We start from the raw sequence: 23803 nt of genomic DNA on the forward strand, positions 1-23803 counted from the left end.
GCTCACCCGGGGTTTTCCGCAGCCACCCTGTGCCCCACCCTGTGCCCCGCCAGCCAGGAGGCCTCCCTGCTCCCGAGGCTTGGCCGGTGCCTACAAGAGGGCTTCTCCCAGGCCTTCGCCTGGGGGACATTAGCACACATGACCCTTGGCTGGGACACGTCCTAGAGCCGTTTCACAGGCAGACACGAGGGGCCCACAGGTGGGCATCCTGTCTTTGGGGCCTAGCCCTGGGCAGGAAGAAGGAGCAGGTCACAAGGAGGGGGCACCCAAAGCTTTTGCTGCTCAGCCCCACACTCAGGGAGTAGGGAGAGGAGAGAACAGAAATGAACCAAGAAACCTATATGATTTTATTAAGCAGTGTCACCCCAATAAACTCAATTAAAAAATAAAATTTAAAAAAGATTATCATCTAAGTAAAAAAAACTATTTTTAACTGAACCCATCCCAGGACCTAAGGGATCCATGGCCAGAGTTTAAGAAAGCCTGAACGGTGAGCTGGCACCTGGTCCCACCCAACATCCCCATTTGCTGAGTGACCTTGGGCAGGTCTGTTAGCACCTGAGCCTCAGGCCCTTTTCCTGGGTAGCCACACGCCTGGCCCGGGCCTGGAACACAGGAAGCACGCTGCATGCGGTAGCCACTCCCTCTCCCTCCTGAAATGTCCTATTGATGACATGGGAAGAACAGCTGCAGGGAGTGCGCTCACTCGTTATTAGGAAGAATCTGAGAGATGTCTTCATTCCAACACAAATCACAGCCAACCTCAGATTTTAAATCAAGGGGCAGGTGTGACCTCAGAGGCAGAGCTGTGACCGTGGGAGACACCGAGGAGGGCTGAAAGGGAGACCTGCAGCGGGAAGGCAGACAAACACCAAGTCTGGAAGGTGCCCTGTGGCTGTGAACCAGGGATGGGGGACCGGCCTTAGCAGAGGCTGGGGGAGGAGAGAGGAGTAGCCAGGGCAGTGGGACAAGGAGAGCCAACCTCCGGCAGCGATGAGCCATCCGAAGGAAGTGCCAGCAGTGCAGAGTGACTGCAGGAACAGGTACTGAGATCAGGTACTGAGAGAGATCAGGTACTGAGATGAGGTACTGAGATAAGGCACTGAGAGAGATGAGGTACTACTGAAAGAGATGAGGTACTAAGAGAGATGAGGTACTGAGATGAGGTACTGAGATGAGGTACTAAGAGAGATGAGGTACTGAGATGAGGTACTAAGAGAGATGAGGTACTGAGATGAGGTACTAAGAGAGATGAGGTACTAAGAGAGATGAGGTACTGAGATAGGCACTGAGTGAGATGAGGTACTGAGATGAGGTATTAAGAGAGATGAGGTACTGAGATGAGGTACTAAGAGAGATGAGGTACTGAGATGAGGTACTGAGATAAGGCACTGAGTGAGATGAGGTACTGAGAGAGATGAGGTACTGAAAGAGATGAGGTACTGAGAGGGATGAGGTACTGAGAGGAGGTGCTGAGAGAAGAGGTACTGAGATGAGGTACTGAGATGAGGTACTAAGAGAGATGAGGTACTAAGAGAGATGAGGTACTGAGATAAGGCACTGAGTGAGATGAGGTACTGAGATGAGGTACTAAGAGAGATGAGGTACTGAGATGAGGTACTAAGAGAGATGAGGTACTGAGATGAGGTACTGAGATAAGCACTGAGTGAGATGAGGTACTGAGAGAGATGAGGTACTGAAAGAGATGAGGTACTGAGAGGGATGAGAGGTACTGAGATGAGGTACTGAGATGAGGTACTGAGTGAGATGAGGTACTGAGATGAGGTACTGAGTGAGATGAGGTACTGAGTGAGATGAGGTACTGAGATGAGGTACTGAGTGAGATGAGGTACTGAGTGAGATGAGGTACTGAGATGAGGTACTGAGGGAGATGAGGTACTGAGTGAGATGAGGTACTGAGATGAGGTACTGAGTGAGATGAGGTACTGAGAGAGATGAGGTACTGAGTGAAATGAGGTAGTGAAATGAGGTACTGAGATGAGGTACTGAGATGAGGTACTGGGGAGATCAGGTACTGGAGGACCAGGGCTCTGGTGGGAGACCACAGTGCACTGAGGACACTGCCCCCCAAAGTATGGAGCATGCGGGAGAGGAGGCCAGGGGTGGGGTGAGCAGGGAAGGAGGGGCAGGGAAGGATTTGGTGGCACCAAGAACAGGGATAGGGGCCTCACTGGGGAGCTTGTGGAACCTTGGATACAGTTACTAATAAGGCGGGAGGCTAAGACTGTCGGTAAGAAAAACCACCAAGCGGAGGAGCGAGAGAGCAGAGACAGGAGGGAGGCCGGGCTCAGCGGCCAGGTCCCGGTTCCACGGCACCTCCCACCACCGTCAGTGCTGGCTTGCGGCCAGGAGAGCCAGGGAGGCAGAAGGCACAGTGTAGGTCCGGAGGTGCTCACCTGTCCCCCACCTGTCCCCCAAGATCTTGTAGGACAGCCTTACAGGCATGGTCTCTGGTGGCATTTCTGCCCCAAGAGTGGACCCAGGAGGAGAGAAACAGAGCCCTACGGTCACCACAGTACGGGGCGGGAAGCCAGCAGGGGGACCCCTGGAATCAGAGGAAGCTGACAAGAGGTGATGGGAATGATGGGAAGGCAGTTCCAGGAAAGCCCTCTGTTCAGAATCTCAGCTTCGCCCCTCCCTCCCCAACCTGACACCCCGCAGGAGCCACAGGAGTGGTGGCTCAGTGGGAAGGAGCTCTCACTCATTTGATTACAAAAGATCAAGCCAACGCTTCCTTATTCTTGGAAATCCTGCCCGGCCCGGCCCTGCTGATGGACCTGCGTGGGGATTGGCACTCAGATCCCAGGCCAGGCCAGCAAGCAAGCTCCCGCCCTCTGCCACCCTCCGCCTTCCCCCAGCACCAGCCTCTTATCGGTTGAGGAAGAGGATAAAGGTCACTGTGGACTCCAGACCTCGGGCAGACAGTGCACTGCATCCAGGGAACCCGGGGCTGGCGAAGAGGAAGTGCCTGGCTCTCAGGTGACTAATGCGTGAAGGACGCCCTGGAGAGCAGGCGGCAGGACCCAGTCTGGAGGAAGACAGGTGGCACAGAGGACCTTTCCCAGAACTCGGCGCCACTCGGGTCCAGCTAAAGGTGTGCGAGTCTGAGCGCCCTGGCATCCGGCAGCACCAGCTTCTCCATCGCTGGCACACCTAAGAACCTTTGTCCTCCTGGGCCTCTATTTTAAAAATTAATTTGAAATTCAATGAAAACAAGTTTGGAACTGAGTCTAGAATGGAACACTCTTCCCCCAGGTAAGATATATGGTCCTAAGCTGTGCCATGGTTTTACAACACTGTCCAAGATACACCTTATCGGAAAGCACACAGCCTGGGTGAGCAGGTGCGGGCCGGCACCGCGCCCCTGGAGGTGAGCGACGTGGCAGGCCCGAGGGAGCCGCGAGACTCCCGGACACAGGAAACCCGCATGCCGGATGCCGCAGGGCAGGGGGACAGGTGGGAGGAATTTCTGTTACTCCAGAAACCAGGAAACAGCAGGAAATCCAGCATGACCAGCAGAGAAACAGCTAACGGGGAAGCCTGCACCTGAAGAAGGAAGTCTACCTGGTGTGGGGGGAGCCAGGGCAACCACACACCTGCACAGGACGAAGCAACAGCCTGTTCTCTTAGCAACGCATGCCGCAGCCCTCCGGGGGTGGTCCTCTCTCGGGCCACGGGTACTTACGCTCAATGAGGAAGAGGAAGCACACGATCCCCATGGCTGCCACAATGGCCCCGGGCACGATGAAGGACAGGCCCCAGCACGTGGACACCCAGTAGCCAGCAATCAAGGACCCCAGGATGTTGCCCACTGAGGTGTGGGAGTTCCAGACCCCCATAATCAGACCTCGCCTGCAACACAAGACACAAGGCAGCAAATGATGTCCAGAAGCTCACGTGGGCCCGCTGTGTGGGACATGGCATTGGTGCCACGCATGAGAGCTGGTCGAGGACTAGAGGTGGGGCAGGAACTTCTGCAGGACGCAGGGCTGGGATGCTTGCAGAGAACTGGGCTTCACCTCACCTCACCTCGGAGACTTAGGTGTGTTTACACATCTCGCTCAGAGCTTCTTTACTGATGATTAAAAAGAGGAATGAGGCCTTTTCCTGAAGTTCCTGGAAGACCCCAAATTTGAATGTGTGCCTCTGCAGACTAAGTCCAGTCATGTGATGAGCTAGCCCATCAACACGAGTTTCCGCTGACTGGCCCAGCGGATGGAGTAGCTGAATGAGGCTCCGGGAGCTGGCTTCCGTTCCGTTCCCCATTTTCAGTACCTGCCCACACTCCCTAAGCCTAGCCCTGGCCGGAGCTGTGGGCCACACAGCATCACTGTGGCATCTGGACTGCAGTCGGGCCACCAGAGGCCGAGCGCACCTCTGCTCCCAGGCGCTGGGTGCCTAGTCAGGACTTGTCACACTTCCATGTGCCTTGGGTCTTATTTTTAATGTGGCCTGAAGCAGGGTGTCCTCAGCACGTCTCCCAGGAGGCCAGAAAAGGCCACGCTGCTGGTCAGCTTTGCAGAATGACAGACCCGCCCCGCCCAGAGCAGGGTGGGCATCTCCTGGAACAAAGGCCACCTGCATTTCAGAACCTCTGGTCCCAGAAGTTTTAATGATTTTATTTCATAGACTAGTTAAAGTGCCCCCCCCCCACACACAATAAATCTAAAGAAAAACTGAAAATAAAGTCCTTTTTAAAAAAATCTTTTACAAAATAATGCTGCTGGAAACAGGGTGGCCTTTTCTCACCTTCCTTTTTAAAACCTTTTATTTTTCTGTGACGGTTGCCATTCAATGTTATTTTGCTTTAGTTCCAGGCGTACAGCAGGTGGTTAGACAATCACACACTTTACAAAGTCTCACCTTCCTTTTCCAAACCAGTTGCTGAGGCAGGTGACGACGCTGGGCCAGCCGGTGGTCTGCACCAGCCCGTTGATGACCTGTGACAGAGGGTGAAGGGAGGCTCAGCTCGCGGGGAGCACTGCTTTAAGGGGGCTCACGGACGCTGCCCTTCACTGCACGTTTGGGAGCACAGCTGGGGCTCCCACAAAAGAAGGGGGTCAGACCCTATTTGATGTGAGCCCCAAGAGCCAAAGATTTTAATCTATACTTATAATTACAGATCTAATACATGCCTATGGTGAAAATTTTTGAATAAGTGGGGAAGAGAAAGAAAAGGAAATTTCTTGCTAGAAGATGAACTACTTACTATTAACAGCCTGGGGCCAAGGGGTTCAATTGCTGTCTAATCCAAATTTTATCAGAAGAGAAAAAATTGTCTTCTTTATCTAGAAATGTGATAGTCCTATAAATATGGCTTGCAAATTGCATGCTTTCATTTCTTATGTTGTGAAGAAGGTACTGTTGTTAATGATACTCTGAAGGGAGATTAACTTTGATCTAAAGCCTGTAGAAAGTATTTCTCCTCCTTCTAAGAATACCCTGAGCTTACATTTCAAGAAGGGACTTAATGCCTGGCCAGTATGGCTTAGTGGTTGAGGAGTGTCAACCTATGAACCAAGAGGTCACGGTTCGATTCTGGGCAGGGCACATCCCCAGGTTGCGGGCTTGATCCCAAGTAGGGGGCATGATGTTTCTCTCTCTCAAATACACACACACACACACACACACACACACACACACACTAGAGGCCCGGTGCACAAAATTTGTGCACAGGTGGGGTCCCTAGGACTGGCTGGTGATCGGGGCCAATTGGGGCCAGGCTAATCAGGGCCCAAAGGCCCCAGCGGGGTCAGGAGAGGAGGTGACAGTCAACTGGGTGTGAAAGGAATGGACGCCGGACACCAACGCTGCCATCATCAGCACCTCACCACCATGCAGTTCCTTGCCTCTCCCCCTCCTCCTTCCCTTGCTGCTGCACCACCACAATGGCGGGTGGCAGACCGATAGGGGCCTGCTGGCCAAAGGCGGTTGGCTGTGGGAGTGTACTGACCACCAGGGGGCAGCTCCTGTGTCTGTCTGTCTCTCTCTCTCTCTCTCTCTCTCTCTCTCTCTCTATATATATATATATATATATATTTTTTTTTTTTTAAAGAAGGGACTTAGCAAGTGCACTAGTGAATGAGCTCACTTTAATCTCAGGAGCGTCAGGGGCAACTTTACAAGACGACATGAAAGCAGGTCCAGCCTTGCACCTCTTACAATGACCACTGGGACAACCAGCTCTGCAGAAGCCATTGGGGCTGCACGCCGGTCCAGCCTCAGGGCCAGCCAGGCATAGCCTTCCCTCTAGGAATGTGCTGGAACTCTGGGGAAATTTTTTTCTCCTTCCTTATAATTTTAAATATTACTACAAAGTGTAACTTGCTTTTGTAATTAAAACAGTACAACTTTTTCAAGGTCTGTGGCAACCTTTTTAAAGGTAAACTATGTCTAACTTGCTTTGATGATTTTATAACACCTGCTAGGCTATCTGGAGAGCCTCCGAAGTCGAACTCATTATTTTAAGTAATTTTCCATTTCTAGTAAATATTTATTCTCAAGAACGTTGGGATGGGCAGTAGCCAAGTGTTTCAGGAAGGGCTGGGCCCAGCTGGAAGGGCAAAGCCACAGGGCCTATCTCGACTTCACCTGCTGTGAGCACCCTTAGGCTCTCTCCTCCCACTGACGACCTCCAACCCTGTCCCATCGCCAATGACGCCCACGTCCTCCCTTCCTCCTGCCCTCGCTGCACCCCAACACCTCTCTGACTCCTGAGTGGTCTGATTAGTTACAGACACAACATCTAAACTCATCCAGATGAGGGCAGAGGGCTCCTGCTTTGATTCCCGGCTGGGGTGTGGACAGATAGGATTCCCTAAGAGGCAACTCCTGCCCGGCCTGTGTGGCTCAATGGTTGAGTGCTGACCTATGAACTAGGAAATCATGGTTTGATTCCCGGTCAGGACACCTGCCTGGGTTATGGGCTTGATCCCCAGTGTGGGGCGTGCAGGAGGCAGCCGATCAATGATTCTCTTTCATCATTGATGTTTCTATCTCTATCTCTATCTCCAGTCCTCTCTGAAATCAATAAAAAAGTATATATTTTTTTTAAAAGAGGCAACTCCTGAAACTTAAGAAAAACTGCATGGATGTTGGAATTTCAGAGAAGACAGAAGAGAGACCTTACATGTCAGCACTGACCTTGATGTCAGACAGGATACAGGTCTGCCAGACCCCCTGTCCCGATTCCACCCCCTGCCATCTTCTCTCTTGGTGGAAGGAGGGACCTGCGACATGAGCACCCTGTCCAGCTCATCATGGAAACCCCATGTGTGGTAAGCCATAGACCCAGACCTTACCTGAGTTACCACGTAGAATCCAAAACTGTGGATATTGTAGAAATACCCTAACCCAAACAGGGCAGTAAAGATACCACTGGCCAGCATTCCGAAAGTTAGGTAATACCTAATTGGCAGGCGCTCCCCTATTATGCCGCTGAGGAGGAAAAAAAAGACAAATATGAGAAAACAAACACACCCATAGTGCAAATGACCCAGCGATCTCCTTCCGGATGCTTTCCGGCTGTTCTCGGAGCTTTTAGAACTACAGAGCACTACTGTTTCCAAGAAGATTTAATCACAATGACCTCCCAATGGGGCGTTTATTAACCAGAAACTGGTAATTGGAAACATCTTTTAAGACTTTTTATTTCTAGTGACAGTCACTAACTGTCAAGTAATAAACATCAAACACCATGGCTTACACACGATGGCAGCCAATTAAAAAAACAACAACAAACTTGTCCGGCTAGTTAATCCTGCTTTTATATAAATAACAGTTAAAATTTCAACTGTCAAACTGTAGGCAAACATCATAAAAAGGAGTCACCCGTGACCATGAGCAAGCCTCTTGGCCTGGGGCTGCTATTAAGTCACCCGGAGAGGCTGATGGAATGGACATCATTCCATGTTTACCCGACTCTAGGCACGCACACCTGCTGACACCTGCCAGGCAGGAGCTGGCCGTGAGGTCCCCACCAAGTCTGATTGTATCTGCTGTGCCACACCATCCGCGCGCCGAGGTGGCGCTGAAAGGCCGTGCCAGGGAGCGGTGCACCCCCTGCTCAGTGGAGAGCCCACGTGGACTCCACATTGGCCAGATTCTCGTGGTCACGCTCAGTGGCCAGCTGCCTGAAAAGGGTCTTTGCTGGTAAATAAGCAATGATAGAAGCACTTCATTTAAACCAGGTTTCTTCACCTCGGCACTCCTGCCACCTGGGGCTGGGTGACCTTCGTGGTGAGGGCTGTGCCGCGTGCTGTAGCATGTGAGCAGCACCCTGGTCTCTGCCCACTGGATGCCAGGAGCACCCTTTCTCCAGCCGGGACAACCATATTTAAAAAATATGTCTCCAGATGTTGCTCTACGTTTCCTGAGGGACAAAATCACTCCCAGCTGAGAAGGACATTTAAATACTGTTTTCTAGTCACTGAGAGAAACATACTCCAGCTGTTGGTCTTTTATTCTATAGGTTGTTGGTGTCCAGTGAGAGCAATCTTAAAAGAAACATTATTCTTCAAGATGGGACAGGCTGGCAGCCTGGGTGCCACCCCGGCCTGAGAAGCCGGAGGCTTACAGGTACTCCTCCTGTTCTGCTGTGCACCACTTGTTTCAGCTTCCCTGTCTGCTGCCGCCCATATCTGCAGCACCGTGCAAATACGCAAACATAAGAAAGGAAACCACCCTCCACCAGAGGGAACTGCCTGGCTGGCACCACCCACCCACAAGGGCATTGGGCTAGGGTGGGGCCCAGGTCCTGATGACGCCGCATCTGGTGGGTCTCAGGGAAGAGGCTCAACATGGACAGAATCCCCGAGATTCTCGAATCTCTAAAGATCTCAGTCTCCAAACAAAAACCTCTTGGGCTAAAGGCCTTACTTTCTATTATGCTCATTTCCCCCACAACCCGGCTGGACTGACATCATTCCAGTATTTAACCCGCCCCCAACATGTCCTGTTACTCATTTAACATGTACCGCCTTCCTAGTCCGTTCAAGAACGGGAGCAAGGAGAACCCAGGAGAGTAATCACGTGTGGCAGACGCTGGGCATGCGCCACGCGCCGGCACCGTGCCGAGCACCCTGCATGCATTAACGCATTCAGCCCCACCTGTCCTCTGGGGTGAGAACGACTATTTCCCCCGTGTGCAAAGCTGTACAGGGACTTGCCCACGGCCACATGAACAGGTGGTGGAGCCGGGGTTCAGATCCCAGCAGTGTCTCTGCATCCTCGCCCGCACAGCCCCTGCGCTCAGGTGAGGAGCCTGTGTGTGCTGAGCAGGTTGTCCAGGTGGACACGTGCAGCACACACTTGGCAAACCGTGGACTCAGGGATTTGGGACACGTAAACAGATGGCGGCCCCGGAAAGCAGAGGCGAGGATGCGCTCTGCTGAGCATCACGAGGAGCCACCACCAGCGCCCTGCTCCTAAGCGACCACATCCCAGCAGGGCTTGCCGTGTGTCCGAAACCCAAGGCCAGGAAGGCATCGTGGAGAGTCCTCCCTGCCCAGCAGTGCGCACCGGCTCTCACTCTTTCCTGGTCTCTGAGAAGAGACTGGCAGGTAAGGGGCCTGCAGGCGGGGCCTAGTGTCACGCATCCTGCCTTCATTGGCGCACGCACCTGAGAAGGTTCTGCATGGAATGGTGTCACGGGCCAGGGTCCCGCAAGCTCAGGCGGACCTACCTCAGGTACATGCCGATGGCGTATGCGCACAGGAAGGAGTAGTCCAGGGCCCCAAGCAGCTGCTGGTAGTTGTCCTGATCTGCACGGTGAAAAGTGACAGGCGGAGGTGAGTGGTGCTTAGCTGTCACTCAATGTCAGTGAGCGTTCCCCAGGGGCAACAATACACAGAACCTCTGCTCTCCGAGGAGGATGGAGAATGTGGCGGATGCGTGCTGCTGGGCTGCTTGGCAAACAGAAATACAGCCACCACATTCCAAACAACCACTAGGCAGTCCCTGTTTGTGTGGATAAACCCTCCTGCCTCAGGGTGAGCATCCATTTCTTCATTTCCTCCAGCACCCGCCTGGGCCAGCCCCGCACCAGGCCTCGGTAGTCTCTCCCTTCCACCCCCAGTCTGTGCTCTGTGCGCCTTAACTTCCCACTCTGACAAGTACGACATGCAAACCGTGGTCAGATGTCCCCACTGAGAGGATCTTTGTTCGGCGGTAACACTTCTGCACACAGGCCCCGTGACAGAGCAGCGGCTGGGGGAGTGGGACTGTGGTAGGTCAGCTCCCTGGACACAGTTACCCTCGAGGACATGAGCACTGTGCTGAATTAGCAAGGCTGGAGGAGCCGGAGGAGTGGGCCACGCCAGCGTATCCCAGCGCCCGCGGTGGAAGAACCCTCCCTGTGGGGACAGCCCACTTCAGAGCTGCAGGAACAGAGAACTCACCAAACGGGGCCCAGCCGCAGTCCGTTGCATTGTCTGGGAGCTGGGGAGAGGGGAGGGCGCTGGCTTTCTGGCTCTGGCTGTTGACTCTGACTTCAGCCTCATTCTCGGCAGCGCAGTACTTGTGGAGCTCACCCTGGGACACCCACGGAGACAGAGGCCAGAGAGAAAGGGCACTCAGCAGGGGTGCAGAGTCAGAACAGTGCCCCCCTCTTACCAGCCTTCTTAGGGGTCCTGGCTCTAGGGGAGGATGTCACTGTGGGGCAGTCGGCCTGGGGACCACAGAATGCGGGCAGGTATGGTTTCCCGGGCTCTCCCGCAGACCCGCTCCTGAGCACACAGAGCAAACACAGCATGTCCAGGGCACCAGAGAGGACTGCTCAGAGCAGCAGTGCAGCTGAACGCTGACTGCCTGTCATCCTCAGACCGCCTGCCCCGTCATCCTGGGCCACTGCCCATCATCCTTGGGCCACCTGCCCAGAATGGACCAATGGGTTCATCTCGCTAGATCTATATGGCTGGGCTAAACGCTGCGGTGATACAAGAGAATAGTATGCAACGAATAGGATACCCCCCCAAACAATAAGCCTGACACAAAGGAGCTCCAAGGGTAGGTCTCTATTTCCATTTATGATGTTCAAGGACAGGAAAATGCCTCCATGGCGACCTTGATTACCATGGCCGGGCACAAGGAGCCTTCTGGGAGTTGGCAAAGGGCCAGAGCTCGACCAGGTGATGATTTCCTGGGTGAGCATGGTGCATGGGACTCATTCACTCTGTGCTCATGTGGCTGTGTCATCATCACCAGGGCACTGCCCTAAAAATCTAGCCAAGGGTTCTGCTTTACAAATTCTAAGTAGCTATTTGCCAAATAGCTTTCCTCAGCAGACCACTGACAGGGAGTGGAGGAAAGGCTGCAGAGGGCAACAGAATTAGTCCTGGGTCAGTGTCCTGCCAACGATGAGAAAGTGAGGGAGAGACAATCGATCTGTAATGAGCTGTCTTTGGCAAAGGACAATTTCCTTGTTCCTCCTACAATAAAGAGTCAAATGCCACCCAAGTCTGTTGACAATCTATAGGCAAAATGATGGAATTCCAACAGGGTCAGAAAATTATCTTGCTTTTCCCCAAGTTATGACTGGCTATTATGTAGGCTATAAAATCTTCTTTACTCAAAGTCAAGTTTAACTGGCTATTATGTAGGCTATTATCTACTTGAATCTTCTTTACTTAAAGTCTAGTTAAATGCTAGTTTAACAGCTTCCTGCCCGCCCATCACGCAAGCAGGAACTCCGCGTTCTAAGAATAATGAAGAGTCACCACCACAGCCCAACTCAGGGTCAAAGCATGATGATCATAGAAGCGATTTGGGAACAATTTAGGATTGGATGTTTTGGAGAGAAAAGTCACACAAGAATAAATATTGAACTATACTTTAGGATTCTGAAACTGTCAACTAATATTACTGAGAGTACACTACCTTCGAAAGTATAAATCCTAAAACATTTTAAATTCAGAAAAGAGAAACTTAAAAAGCAAAGCTGCAAAATAACTTGCTTCTACATAATTCATTTTCCCCATTTACCTTCCCTGCCCCCCTCCCCCCCTTGTCAGTTGTCTCTTAAAGTGACTAGTTCCTTACAGAGATTACAGGCAGGATAAGAGACTAAGTGTTTTATGATTTCTTACCTTAACAATGCTGATAGGTTTTCGAGATAAGTGGAAACTTGCATACAGCAAAAATGTCAAAATGAAAATGAAGGTTCGATACCTGAAACACAAAACAGTGTAGGAAATGACGCCCAATAACATGAGCTGCATGAGGAATACATGGCCACTGTAACTCTTAAATTTTCTTATGCTGCATATTATTCATTCAGTCATCATCAAGTATTGAATCCTATTGATCATCCTATATAATAAAAGGCTAATATGCAAATTGACCCTAAGAGTGGAACGACTGGTCGCTATGATGTGCACTGACCACCAGGGGGCAGACACTCAATGCAGGAGCTGCCCCCTGGTGGTCAGTGTGCTCCCACAGGGGGAGTGCTGCTCAGCCAGAAGCTGGGCTCACAGCTGGAGAGTGCAGGGGGCCTAAGCCAGCAGTCAGAAATCCCCTGAGGGCCACCAAACTGCGAGAGGATGCAGGCCGGGCTGAGGGACCCCCCTGAGTGCATGAATTTCATGCACTGGGCCTTTAGTATCACTATAATATTATATTTTAAAAATGAGACTTCTGTTCGGTCCAAATTGAAACTATTTAAACATTCATTAAAAAAACCCCACTATAAATGCCCTAGCTGGTTTGGCTCAGTGGATAGAGCATCAGCTTGTGGACAAAAGAGTCCTGGGTTCGATTCTGGTCAAGAGCACATATGGTGGTTGCAGGCTCCTCCATGGCCCGGGCCCTGGTTGGGGGTGTGAAGGAGGCAATGTGTTCTTCTCACATTGATGTTTCTCTGTCTTTCCCTCTCTCTTCCAATCTCTCTAAAAGGTCAATGGAAAAATATCCTTGGGTGAGGATTAATAACAACAACAACAACAACAAAAACAACACCATAATCAAAAGAGAAATCTGGGACTCAGAAGATGAACACATGTTTACAAAGCAGACAGAAAGGAATGATTCTGTAGTCTGAAACAAAATTAACTGCAAGCTTCTTGTAAGCGGCTATCCTGGGCACTGACGATCATATTTTTTACTTTTTAGCTTCTATGCAACTTTTCCGAAGGACACAAGCAAGGCAGAGACACAAATATCTCACTGACCTCAATGAGAAAAACCGAGTGGTGCTGACAAGCTATGAATAAGGCCAATGCATAAAAATACTGGCCAAAGCCCTGCTGCTCTTTCTGGTTTATGAGAAAAGCAGTCGCAGGGTGGGGGTTGAGGGGGAGGGGGAGTGCTGAAATATATGGGCATCTAAAAAAAAAAAGATACTTTAGTAAGAAGATAAAAGTTCACTCCAGTCTAAAAATTTGAATCATGCTAGTATGGAAAAACATTCCTTAAGGGGAAAAAATACACCAGGAGGAAAAAGTATTTAGCAAGAGATAATGAGAGGGGCTCCCCCCAGGAGGGCAGGTCCTTCTGTGCCCTGAGACCCAGCCCCTCACCCTGAAGAACTCATCCTCTTTCTGGCCTGGAAAGGCCGGTGACTTTCAAGTGGAGTGATGGCTCGGAGTGCTAATTACCCAGGACAGAGGCGGGGAGATAGGAAAGAGGCAGGAGGGGCCCCAGTCCACAGAGAAGCCATGTCCACTGGCCGTGGTGGTGCTGGGACCCTCCCCCAGGCTCCATCTACAGCTGTGATTGACACCTCAAGGGCAGCTTTCCTCCAATAACACAGAATCCTAGGGATGCCTGCCTCTTTGGCCAGAAGGGGACAAATAAATATTTCTGGATTAAAAAAAAAAAAAAGGTCATATTTCAGGTGGGGAAAAAAGGTTGGCGGGACCAAGGGACTAGAACCTTTAACTGCCAGGATACCTGTGCCTTAGGGAGAGGAAAACACTCAGCAACTACTCCAGGAATGAGAAACGACATGCCCGCACGTGCCCTCTTCATCGAGGAAACACACACTGAGGGTTTTCCTAGGATCGTTCGCTCTCCAAGCCCAGGCCAAGGACCAGATAGGGAAAAAGTAAAATGACCAGAAATGAGTGCATATTTTATCCCAACGGACAAAGACTATGCAGGTACAGGGGGTTTGTCCCAAAGTCCAGGCCTTTGTCCTTATGTTTCTGAAAACCACCTGTTTGAGTCAGGAATGACATTCTCTCAGTTCTTTGCCTGAAGCTCTGTTATCCCACCTAACTCTAGGCTCCTATGTGCCTGAAGTTGCCAGCAAAGGAAGATTCTAGGCCATCGGAACTCTGTAAGCCCTCAATACCCAAATTTCCAGCCCACAGACAGATTCGCTGGCTACTTCTGTCCACACTAGATGTAAATTACAAGGGTGAGTGCAGCCTTATGGGGACCCTGACCTGCCCCCATTTGGGTACAGGGATCCCTTTTCCAATCTCCACAAGGAGTATTTTGAAAAAGTCCTCAGACTGGGTTACCTTCACAGCCCCTAAATCCGAGTATGAAGGAAGAGTCTGGTGACAGGTATGGGACCTACCAGGAGAATCTAAAGTTCATAACCACCCAGCTATGAAGGACTTTGAGAAAGTAGCTCTACTTAAATGGGCCGTGGGTTCATGCTCTCTACCCACATAGAGTATTCTATTTATAAATATTCTATTTTTATTAAACATATTCACATATTTATAAAATAGAACAAATAACCCAGAACTGAAGAGCTCCTCCATATGTTCAGACAATGTCTAAAGAGTCCTGGGACCCGAATACACCTGCATTCTCAGGTAGTCAAGATGTCTAGGGTATCGAAACGTAGTGGCAATCCTAGGGCCATTGCCCCCTTCCCTGGGCCTCCATCTCCATCCCTGGGCCCCTGCCCCTTCTCTAACAGGGCCTGGCAGCACAAAGGTGGTTCCAGGACTGGGCCTCGTTGAGGGATGCCGAGCAGAGCACATGCCCAGGGACCCTCCATGAACACGTGGCCACAGAGGAGAGCAGCATCCGTTTCCAGCTGAACTGAATGTTCAGTTCGGTTTTGGGTGGAAGTGAAATACCTTGATGACTCAGCCAGCAGGTTGCCAGGTTCCCTCCGAGGCCCTTTTTATTTCTGCGGGATCATCTTGGGTTACGGGCTAAAGTCCTAACCCTCCTCAGTCCTTTGCCACTTTGTGGTTCTACCTTCATTGTCTTTCTTCCTTTATCATTCACCAGGCAAGGATTCTGGGTGATGTTTGTTTCTCTTTATCCATCTCGTACTGATTGCACACTGCCCCCCTAAATTCATGTCCACCTAAAAGTCTCAGAATGCGACTTTATTTGCACATGTAATTAGTTAGGCTGAGGCCATACTTAACTCATGTATGACCTCAAATCCAATGAGATCCTAAGTCCAGTGACTGACATGCTTAAAAAGCCACGTGAAGACACAGAGACAGACGGACAGACAGGAAGACCCTGTGACAATGGCACAGGAGGGCAGAGGGCTGCCAGCCACTGCCAGAGGCTGGAAGAGGCAGGAAGGACTCCTCCCAGAGCCCGCAGTGGAGTGGCCCTACTGACACCTCGATCTCACACTTCTGGCCTCCGGGACGGTGAGAATACATGTCTGTTGTTTTAAGCCACCCAGTGTGTGATACTTTGTTACAGCAGCCCTAGGACACTAATACAGTCCTCTGCTTTTGTGTTCTGTGTTACATTTAGGCTTGTGAATATTAAGAAAACACAATTAAAAATGAATGATCGGATCCTTTCATTCATCAGTGTCTCACTTACTTTGTGCAGTAATGCCTGACTCCAGCATTCTCTGCATCTACCAATACTGCAGGAAGAGTGTTTGGGTTAATCCCAAGTTTCTAGCAAAAAAAGCCCATCTTGACAATGATGGCACAGGACAGGTGCACTTTCCAAGCTTCCTTAGAAATGCTCCCAGCTGAAGAGCAGCCTGCTCCATGGTAAGACTCAATGCGGAATGTGTTTCCTCCTTTGCGTGGTATTTATCTCAGTCATATGCAAATAAGGAATACACAAATGCTTTAGATGAGAGTCACTGAGCAGTCTGACTTGGCACCGAAATTAGCCCAAAGACACCCTTAATTTAGAAACAATGAAACCATACAGCTGTGATGCGAGTCCTTTTCACAGCATCCTAGGGAGGCACATGACTTCGGTGACGTCAGCCCTGATCACTTGGTTAAGGGACTGCCTGCCAGACACCCCTCCCCCCCCCCGCCCCTTAGGGAAGCTATAACCTTTCTCTCTAAGTAACTAGTAAGGAATTTGTGGGAACACACTTTGAGATTAAGTAAATAAGCTCTTCCTCCAACTTTCCCCCAAGACTGTGCGTCCCTTGGTGATGCTCGCCTAAACGAAGCATTGCCAGTGGTGACAGACTGGCTGTCCAGGTTACGGACACTCCCGAGTCCTTAGGAGCTGCCCTTCTGCTGTGGGGAAGGGCTTTCCTTCCTCCCGCTTACCCACTTACTGAATTATAGCCGCGTGGACTCACTGGATTCCAATGATATTCAAAGGCTATAATCCATTACTAGTATCATTTATTTTAAATATCAACTCATCTCAGACTTGGCAGCGAGAGCCCTTTTGTTCTTAAGCACACCCTTATTTTCTGGCATGAGATATTCCTGGCTCCCCTTACTTCCCCTGCCCCAGAGCTGACATAGCCCAGTTTCCGAAGATGTCCAGCTCCTTCCATGGGAAACGGCACATAGACACCAAGATCTGGCACCAGGGGTGCTCAGTGCTGTAGTGTGTTGCTGTTCCCAGGGCCTTTGGTGGGCAGGGATAGGACATTTTACACACACACACACACACACACACACACACACACACACACCACGTACACACACAGAGGCATACATATCTAGTTCTCCCCTGCCTTCTCACCAGTTCCTCTTAATTCCTATCCAATACCACACGATTCATTCAGTCCCTCCCTGCCCATATTTTTAACTCCTTCGCCATCAGTGAGCAGCTGTTTCCCTTCTGTGGTGTTCTTGACAAAATCTGAATCTAATCAGGAGGAAATACTAGATACATACCAAACAAAAGACAGTCTATTAAAAAAAAGGCTTGTACCTTTCAGAAATGTCAAGGTCATAAAAGACAAAGAAAGGCCAAGAAACAGTCCAGATGAAAGGAGATTAAACTTACAGGACAGCTAAATGCAGTGTGCAGCCCTGGACTGCATCCTGGGCCAAGAAGAAAGCTATAAAGACATTATTGGACATCTGGTAGGATTTTGAATATGGACTATGGATTAGATGATAGAACCTAATTGGTGTTAAATTTCCTGATTTTGATCTGTGTGTGTAGCTATATGAGAATGTCTTGTTTAGAGGAAATACTTGCTGATGTATTTAGAAATAAAACAACATAATGTCTGTAACTTACTCTCAAATGTTCATAAGGCATTTTACACACACACACACACACACACACACACACACGCACGCACATGCACGTAGAAGCAAAAAACACCAGTGCTTTGGATTTGTTTGCAGGTGGAGCCCAGGCCTCAAAGCTGCCCTAGGTCGCTGTACTTGAGATTCAAAGCCCAGGAGAGAGACCTGTAGTCCCACTCCACACCCCTGCCCCTGATTCCGCCCTGCCTCCTGCTGCACCTGCACTGTGCGCTGTTCGAGGAAGGTCCTGGGAACAAGGCCTCGGCCTTGAGGGCCTTCACTGGTTTCCGTAAGATGGAAAGTCCTGAGACTCACCTGCCTATCCCAACTGCACACAAAGGAGGGATGTCAAAGTGAAGCTAGAAAGGGGCAGGTGTGCTGGGTAGAAACACATAGAAAATGTCCTTCGTAGGAATGTTAAAGCCAGTCTCTCTAGGGTTGCTAAGTCTCAGCTAAAAATAACTTTTAAAGGTCAAAGAGCAAGTTGGAGGCAGAGATGGAAGAGAACTGAGACAAATACTCTGTACCCTTGCTACCCAAAGTGTGGCCAATGGACTGAGGGCACATCGCCTGGGAGATGCAGACTCTCAGGCCCCCCCCCCCCCCCCCCCCCGCCGGACCTATGAGTCAGAACCTGCATTTTAACAAGTTCTCTGGGTGATTCACATGCTCACTAAAGTTTGAGAAGCACTGCTCTATCTTTGTAGGGCTCACCCATAAAAAAAAAAATAAGAATCTGTAATACACAGGAGTTCTTTGTAACATTCTTTTAATTTTCTTCTGTGAGTTTGAAAATTATATCAAAATAAAGTTATAAAACCAAGAAGCTAAACTCCCCCCAAACAAAAGGTCAGTGTTGGAGCACTTGTGGCTAGATTTGCAGTAGGCATGAAATGAGTCAATGAGGGGACTGCTCTGGAAAGAATGACATGTCTGAAGTCCCACCTGACACCCAGCAGAGGCCTGAGAAGATGCAAAGGGTGTGGAGGCCACAGATGGGTTGTCGTGATGAGATGAAGGGGTCCAGAATACGCCACTAGGGCATAAAAGTATTTTGAGGGGAAAGCATTTGCGGTCCTGAAATCTCTTATCTGTCTAAAAGCAGAGCCCCCGAAAGAACTCAACTGTCCCAAGTCCCTCCCTGGGAGGACACAGGGGAGACCGACTCATTTCTGAAAGTGAGAAGTGTCCACATCACACCCACAGACACTACCAACATTATCATCTCTCCCGTCTATTCTCCTAAGGTCCACGTACATTTCCAAAAAGTCATCTGCTTTCCCATCAGTGCCCCTGTCCTCCTCCTCTCCCCCCATTAATGTGGCATATTAGCCCCAAATTCTAATACCTCTTGGAGTCACATTTTTCTATAAACTCCTATATATATGTGATTGTTTCTTTTCTCTTGTGAATCTTTTTGTCAGTTTTATTTGCATGCTCCCAATTACGGAACCAAAGAGGGTAGAGGAAAACTTTTCCTTCCCAAATAAGATCAGGAGGGGAGACACCACTGAGACTGTGGGTTAGAGGCCAGAGAGCCCAGCTCTAGACTCTGCCCTCACCATCGGCTTCCTCCAAGGGGCACGGAATTCATGACCACTCCCGCCCTTCCCGGAAAAGGATTCTCAGAGCACACAAGCAGGGTGTCTCGGAAGAGAAAGTTGCCTTCTGGTCAGCATCTAACTTGTTAAGATTTCACTTTCTCTCTGGGAGCTCTGCCCCAGTTAGGCCACTCATTGAGCTCAGAGTTCATATACTTCTTTCACTCACAGGCATGTTATAACCCTGTCAGTGGTCGGCGGTCATTTTTCTGTGGGAGCTGTGATTATTACAGAACCCACTGAAGACCATGAAGGAGTCCACATGCTACCTGTCAGCGCCAGAGCCAAAGACGGAGGACAATGGCAACGTTCCTCACAGCTTCCACCACCGCTCAGTGACTCCATGGTTACAGGGAGGACAGCATCCCTGTGCATTTTATCATGAACCCGGGGAGAGCCGGCTGCACAGTGGCCCTCGCCCACACTCAGGGCCATGCTGGGGCCAGAGCCGCCAGGACTTACCACTGGTCCCGGGAGAATGAGATGATGAAGCGAATGCCGGCAGGGAGTCGAGCCATTTACACGTGGACCTCAGAGCTTTGGCCACGAAATCAGACGCTTCATAAAGAGGTTAGTAGTCCTGGCTCCCAGTCTCTCTCGTCTCTGCACTCGCACAGGCTGGGAAGGAAGCGGAGATGTCCTGTTCGGCTTGAGCCCCCTCCTCCTTTATGCAGAGGCTTAGGTCTCTACAATGAGAAAGAGGAGTTGAAAAGTCAGGGGTGCTGACAATGGCACCCTGGAGTCCCGGGCAGGAGAAACTCCCCATACAGTTGTTAGCCAGCACAGATCAAAGCTGGCCTTCCCGGGTGATGGGAATGCCCACCGCCAGGGCCACTAGGTGGCAGCACAGCGTCTGCCTCGGGAGGGGGCGGGGCTTGTTCAGAGATCACTGAACTGAATTTCACATGATGTTCTGATGATATAAAAAGAACCACTGAGTTCATCTCTATCTGGAAGGCATCTAGAGATCAACCCATTCAACCTTAATCACAATACTCTACAGAATATTGACATTCACGTGAACCCAGTATGCGCCCAGTGGTTACAGAGCAGGCCAGGGAACCGGACGTGTTCCATTCCACCCACGCTGGACCTGGCCACAGCTAAGCCACAATAACAGAGGGGAATGTGGCCTGGACAGGATGGCAGGCCATCAAACCAATCATTTAATTGTGGCTTTGCAACTGAATCAAAATGCATCTAAAGCTGAGGGAATGAACTTCACCTCTTAGCTGCCTCTCTGTTTCTCCTGAGGCCACCTCAGAGGCCATGGGAAATGACCCCATTCTGAAGGCAGAGCTGAAGGCAGAAAGGAATGCGTAGGGGTGCCCCCCAAACCGAAAAGGGGCCCCAGCACACCAGGCAGGTCTCCTGTCCCAGAGCCATGGCTTGTCGCAGTTTTCATTCTTTTACACTTGGAAACAAGGAGCCTTTGGACCAATGTGTTAAATAACACAATTCCCAGGGTATACAGAGCATGGGCCGTTCTGTCTTACACTCACTGAAAAATCACAGGTTATATAATTTTTAAAAAGAAAGCTACTTTTGAGTAAACACTAATCTTGATTTAAAGAAGCTGATATTTATTTAATGTCTTCAAAACATTTCCTTGGGGTAACAGACAAATAACAGCAAACAGTTCAGATCTGGAGGACTTACACTTAGATTCATAAGTGCCTGTCTTTTCAGTTAGACCCATTCCCTGCGTTCATTCCGGCCATCACTAAATCAACCAACCAACCTCAACTCAATTCTGGTCAAACCTGTAACAGCAGCAACAATCCAGATGGTGCTGGAAAAGCAGTGGGAAGAAAAGCTTCCTTTCTTTTAAAATTGTGCGGGCTCTTCCTCCTGTAAACCAGGTGAGAGCAAGTGCTACAGCCTTCATGGTAAGTGCAATCAGGGCACGTGAAGACGGTGAGTTTACATGTGGGGTGTTAAGAGCTCAGTGTCATTCCAGGGAGGGGTCGATGGGGGAAAAGGAGACCTATGTAATTCTTTAAACAATTAAAGAAAAAGAGCTCAGTGTCATGAGTCCTCTTCCTCCAAAGCGCGAGCAGTGCCCTCAGCAAATCATTCCACTGAGTGCAGGCGGGACCTCGAGGCCTCCGTAGGTGAGCCCACGGCCATTCCGAGGAAGAGGCAGCCTGTGCTCACCCCAGAGGAACAATGAGGCCAGCTGCTAGACCAAGTGGGCCCAAATCTGGTCAGTCCAGTTTCCCTCAGTCCCCTCCCCCTCCACCTCACTTCCTGCGGCCCAGCCCCTTCAAGGAGAGGGCAGCAGAACTGGGAATCATTTGACTTGACCTGTTGTGGGCACAGGGCCCAAGCACATCAGAGGGCTTTTTGAAAAATGGCTCTCACTGGGCGCCCCTGGACCTCACCACCACAACAGGGAAAAGTGTCAGAATATCGGTTTCATTCTGTGGTCAGAGAGCAGCTTGGGAAACACCCATTAGAGCATCTTTATGAAAATGTGCAAAACACACGTTTTTCTACTTGTCTTCCCAACAGCCCAACTAGTCAACCATTAGGAATGGCCCGAGGGAAGTTAGCATGGGGGGGGGGGCACCCGCAGACTCCCCCTTGGTGATCCGTGCAGCCAGAGCAGAGCCCTGTGCTCTCCGGAGAAGAAAACAGTGAGACTCCAAAGTAAAGGCCAGAGTAAGGTGGAAGGTCTTCCCAGAGCTGCAGCGCGGCTGTGGGTACTCAAACCAGCCCACGGGTGTTTGAAAGGGCCCATTAAAGACACACTTTCTCCAGTGGATCTTATTTTAAGGCAAAGGTGGGTGAGAACTGCATGTCCCCCCAAAACGTGTTCTGAGAGAGGAACAACTTCCTTTCCAGAAAACACTTTCTGTGGTTTGTGCTTTAAAGGCTCTGCTCCAGGTGAACTATGAATGACAATGGCCCTAGCGCTTCCCTGAGGCTTAAATACAAAAGCGCACCCTCTCCTCCCCTAGGACCAAGGCCAGTGCAGGCCCAGCAGGTGCGAGGAGCCAGGGCTTGGGGCAGCCGGCAAGCTGGATCTAAGGGAGTTTAAGGAGCGAGCAACGGGGGTAAATCTGGGCTAGTTGCCCACGCAAACCACCTCACACAATTTAAGTTCAAGGTCAGGCGAGCTTTCCGGGTAGTGAGCCCCGCAGAATAAAGGAAAGACAGGCTTAGGGTTCAGCCTTTAGAAGACTTTCCAGAGTCCTCCATTCAAATGCGTCTCCAGTCGCCTGCTGAGGCAGCTTGAAGCTGGGAGAAAGGAAACCGGCGCGCGGCGGTGGCCGGCGGCTGGGCACTTTCTGGCGCCTCGCGCCCTACAAATACAGAAGGCGCTGTCGCCCGTGTTGGCTGGGAGACTCACGGGCTCGGAACCAGCCGCTCAACAAACAACCCGAAGGCCCGGGTGCTGACGCGGAGCCTCCAGGCGGCTTTCCGAGCGGCTCGTTCCGGTGCCGGTCCCGGCGCAGGTGGACCCGGCGGGCACGCCCACGTCCCCACAGCGCGGCGGACAATGCGCGGGCCTCCCCCGGCCCTATCCCAGGGCACCGGCTGTTGACTGTTATCACGGCCGGGGCGGGTGGGAAGGCACCCGGCGACAGCTCGTGCCATTCCTGCCCGGGGACCAGCGCGCGGCTCTGGCCCAGCCCGGCGCCCTCGCGTCCACTTGCCTGGATGCCGGCTCCGCGCAGCCCGGGACGCCGGCAGGGGCGCCGCCGCGCCTCGGGACCCCTTATTCCAAAGGCCTCGGAGAACGAGATCGCCCGGCCCGGCCACGGACCAGCACAAAGACGGGCGGAGGGGGAGCCGGGCGCAGGGACTGGGTCCCACGGGCGCGGCGCCCCCACAGCGCGGGCAGCGGGCGCCCCTGCCCACGGCGTCCCCGCCTGTCGCCCGTGGCGGCAGGTGCAGCGCGGCCGCGGCCCCGCAGGTGCAGGCGGCGAGGAGGGTCCCCGCGTGGATCGATCGCAGCCCCCGCGCCTCACCTGCGCCGCCGGGCCCGCTCCGCAGCCGGCCGGCTCCCGGAGCTTCCTGCTCGCGACTTCCTGGGGCGGTGCGAGGCCCTGCGGCCCTTTCGCTTTCCTGCGGCCGCGGGCGCGGCGGGCGGTGGCAGCGGCTCGGCCCCTCCCCTTTCCTCCAGTCCCTGCCTGGTCCTCCCCAGGCCTCGGGGCGGCCCGGGATCCCAAACAGCCCTGGGGGTGCCCGGGCCGGTTGTGGCCATCCCCACCCCTCACGCTCCGGATTCTTGGGGCCTCCTGTGTCCTTGCACCTGGCATTTCTCCACTGGCCACCGGGAGCTTCCCAAAGGCCCTGTGTCCGTAAGGTAGGTCTGACCTAATGGCCGCGAAGCCAGGACCAGCCAAAGGGGGCCGCCTGGGCCTCCCAGCCTTTCCGTCCGCTGCCCCTTCTCAGGGGTCAGAACCATGAAGCTGGCGCTCTACTAAGTGCACATGGGGCCACAGCCAGGCTGTGTTGAACCATCTTCCATCACACCTGTACACGCGTGGCATGCAGCTCACACGGCTGTTCTGGACTCCAGCCTGGCCCCAGTCACTTGCACTGACACCCACCATTGCTGGGGCCTCACAGACAGTTCCCACGTCAACCCAGTATCAGCCCAGGAACACCTTTCCGAATTCCACTCTCGCTTCTTGCCAAACATTGACCTTGGGCAGCCCTGAGCAGGTCTGGATCATAGATGAGCCTGGGGGTTCCCACAGAGCACTCCCAGCACACACTGCGTCCAACACAGCCAGGTCCCAGCTCCCAGGGAGGGCAAAGAGAGGCAGA

The 23803-nt window shown here is 51.7% G+C and overlaps 1 protein-coding gene across 1 annotated transcript in view; it reads right to left on the reverse strand.

Annotated features, from left to right (window-relative positions):
- The window catches only part of SLC37A1 (solute carrier family 37 member 1), a 44755-nt gene extending 21629 nt beyond the window's left edge, over positions 1 to 23126 (reverse strand). Inside the window, exons 1-8 of the mRNA XM_036351437.1 lie at positions 22999 to 23126; positions 19484 to 19707; positions 12105 to 12186; positions 10419 to 10551; positions 9704 to 9782; positions 7323 to 7458; positions 4885 to 4961; positions 3707 to 3873 (exon numbers count right to left, since the gene is read on the reverse strand). Coding sequence (XP_036207330.1) covers positions 3707 to 3873; positions 4885 to 4961; positions 7323 to 7458; positions 9704 to 9782; positions 10419 to 10551; positions 12105 to 12186; positions 19484 to 19539 — 730 coding nt within the window. The 5' untranslated portion in view covers positions 19540 to 19707; positions 22999 to 23126. The remainder of the gene's footprint in view (positions 1 to 3706; positions 3874 to 4884; positions 4962 to 7322; positions 7459 to 9703; positions 9783 to 10418; positions 10552 to 12104; positions 12187 to 19483; positions 19708 to 22998) is intronic.
- Between the last annotated feature and the right edge of the window lie 677 nt (positions 23127 to 23803).

This window comes from Myotis myotis, unplaced genomic scaffold (assembly GCF_014108235.1).
Source record: "Myotis myotis isolate mMyoMyo1 unplaced genomic scaffold, mMyoMyo1.p scaffold_m19_p_2, whole genome shotgun sequence".
Lineage (NCBI taxonomy): Eukaryota > Metazoa > Chordata > Mammalia > Chiroptera > Vespertilionidae > Myotis > Myotis myotis.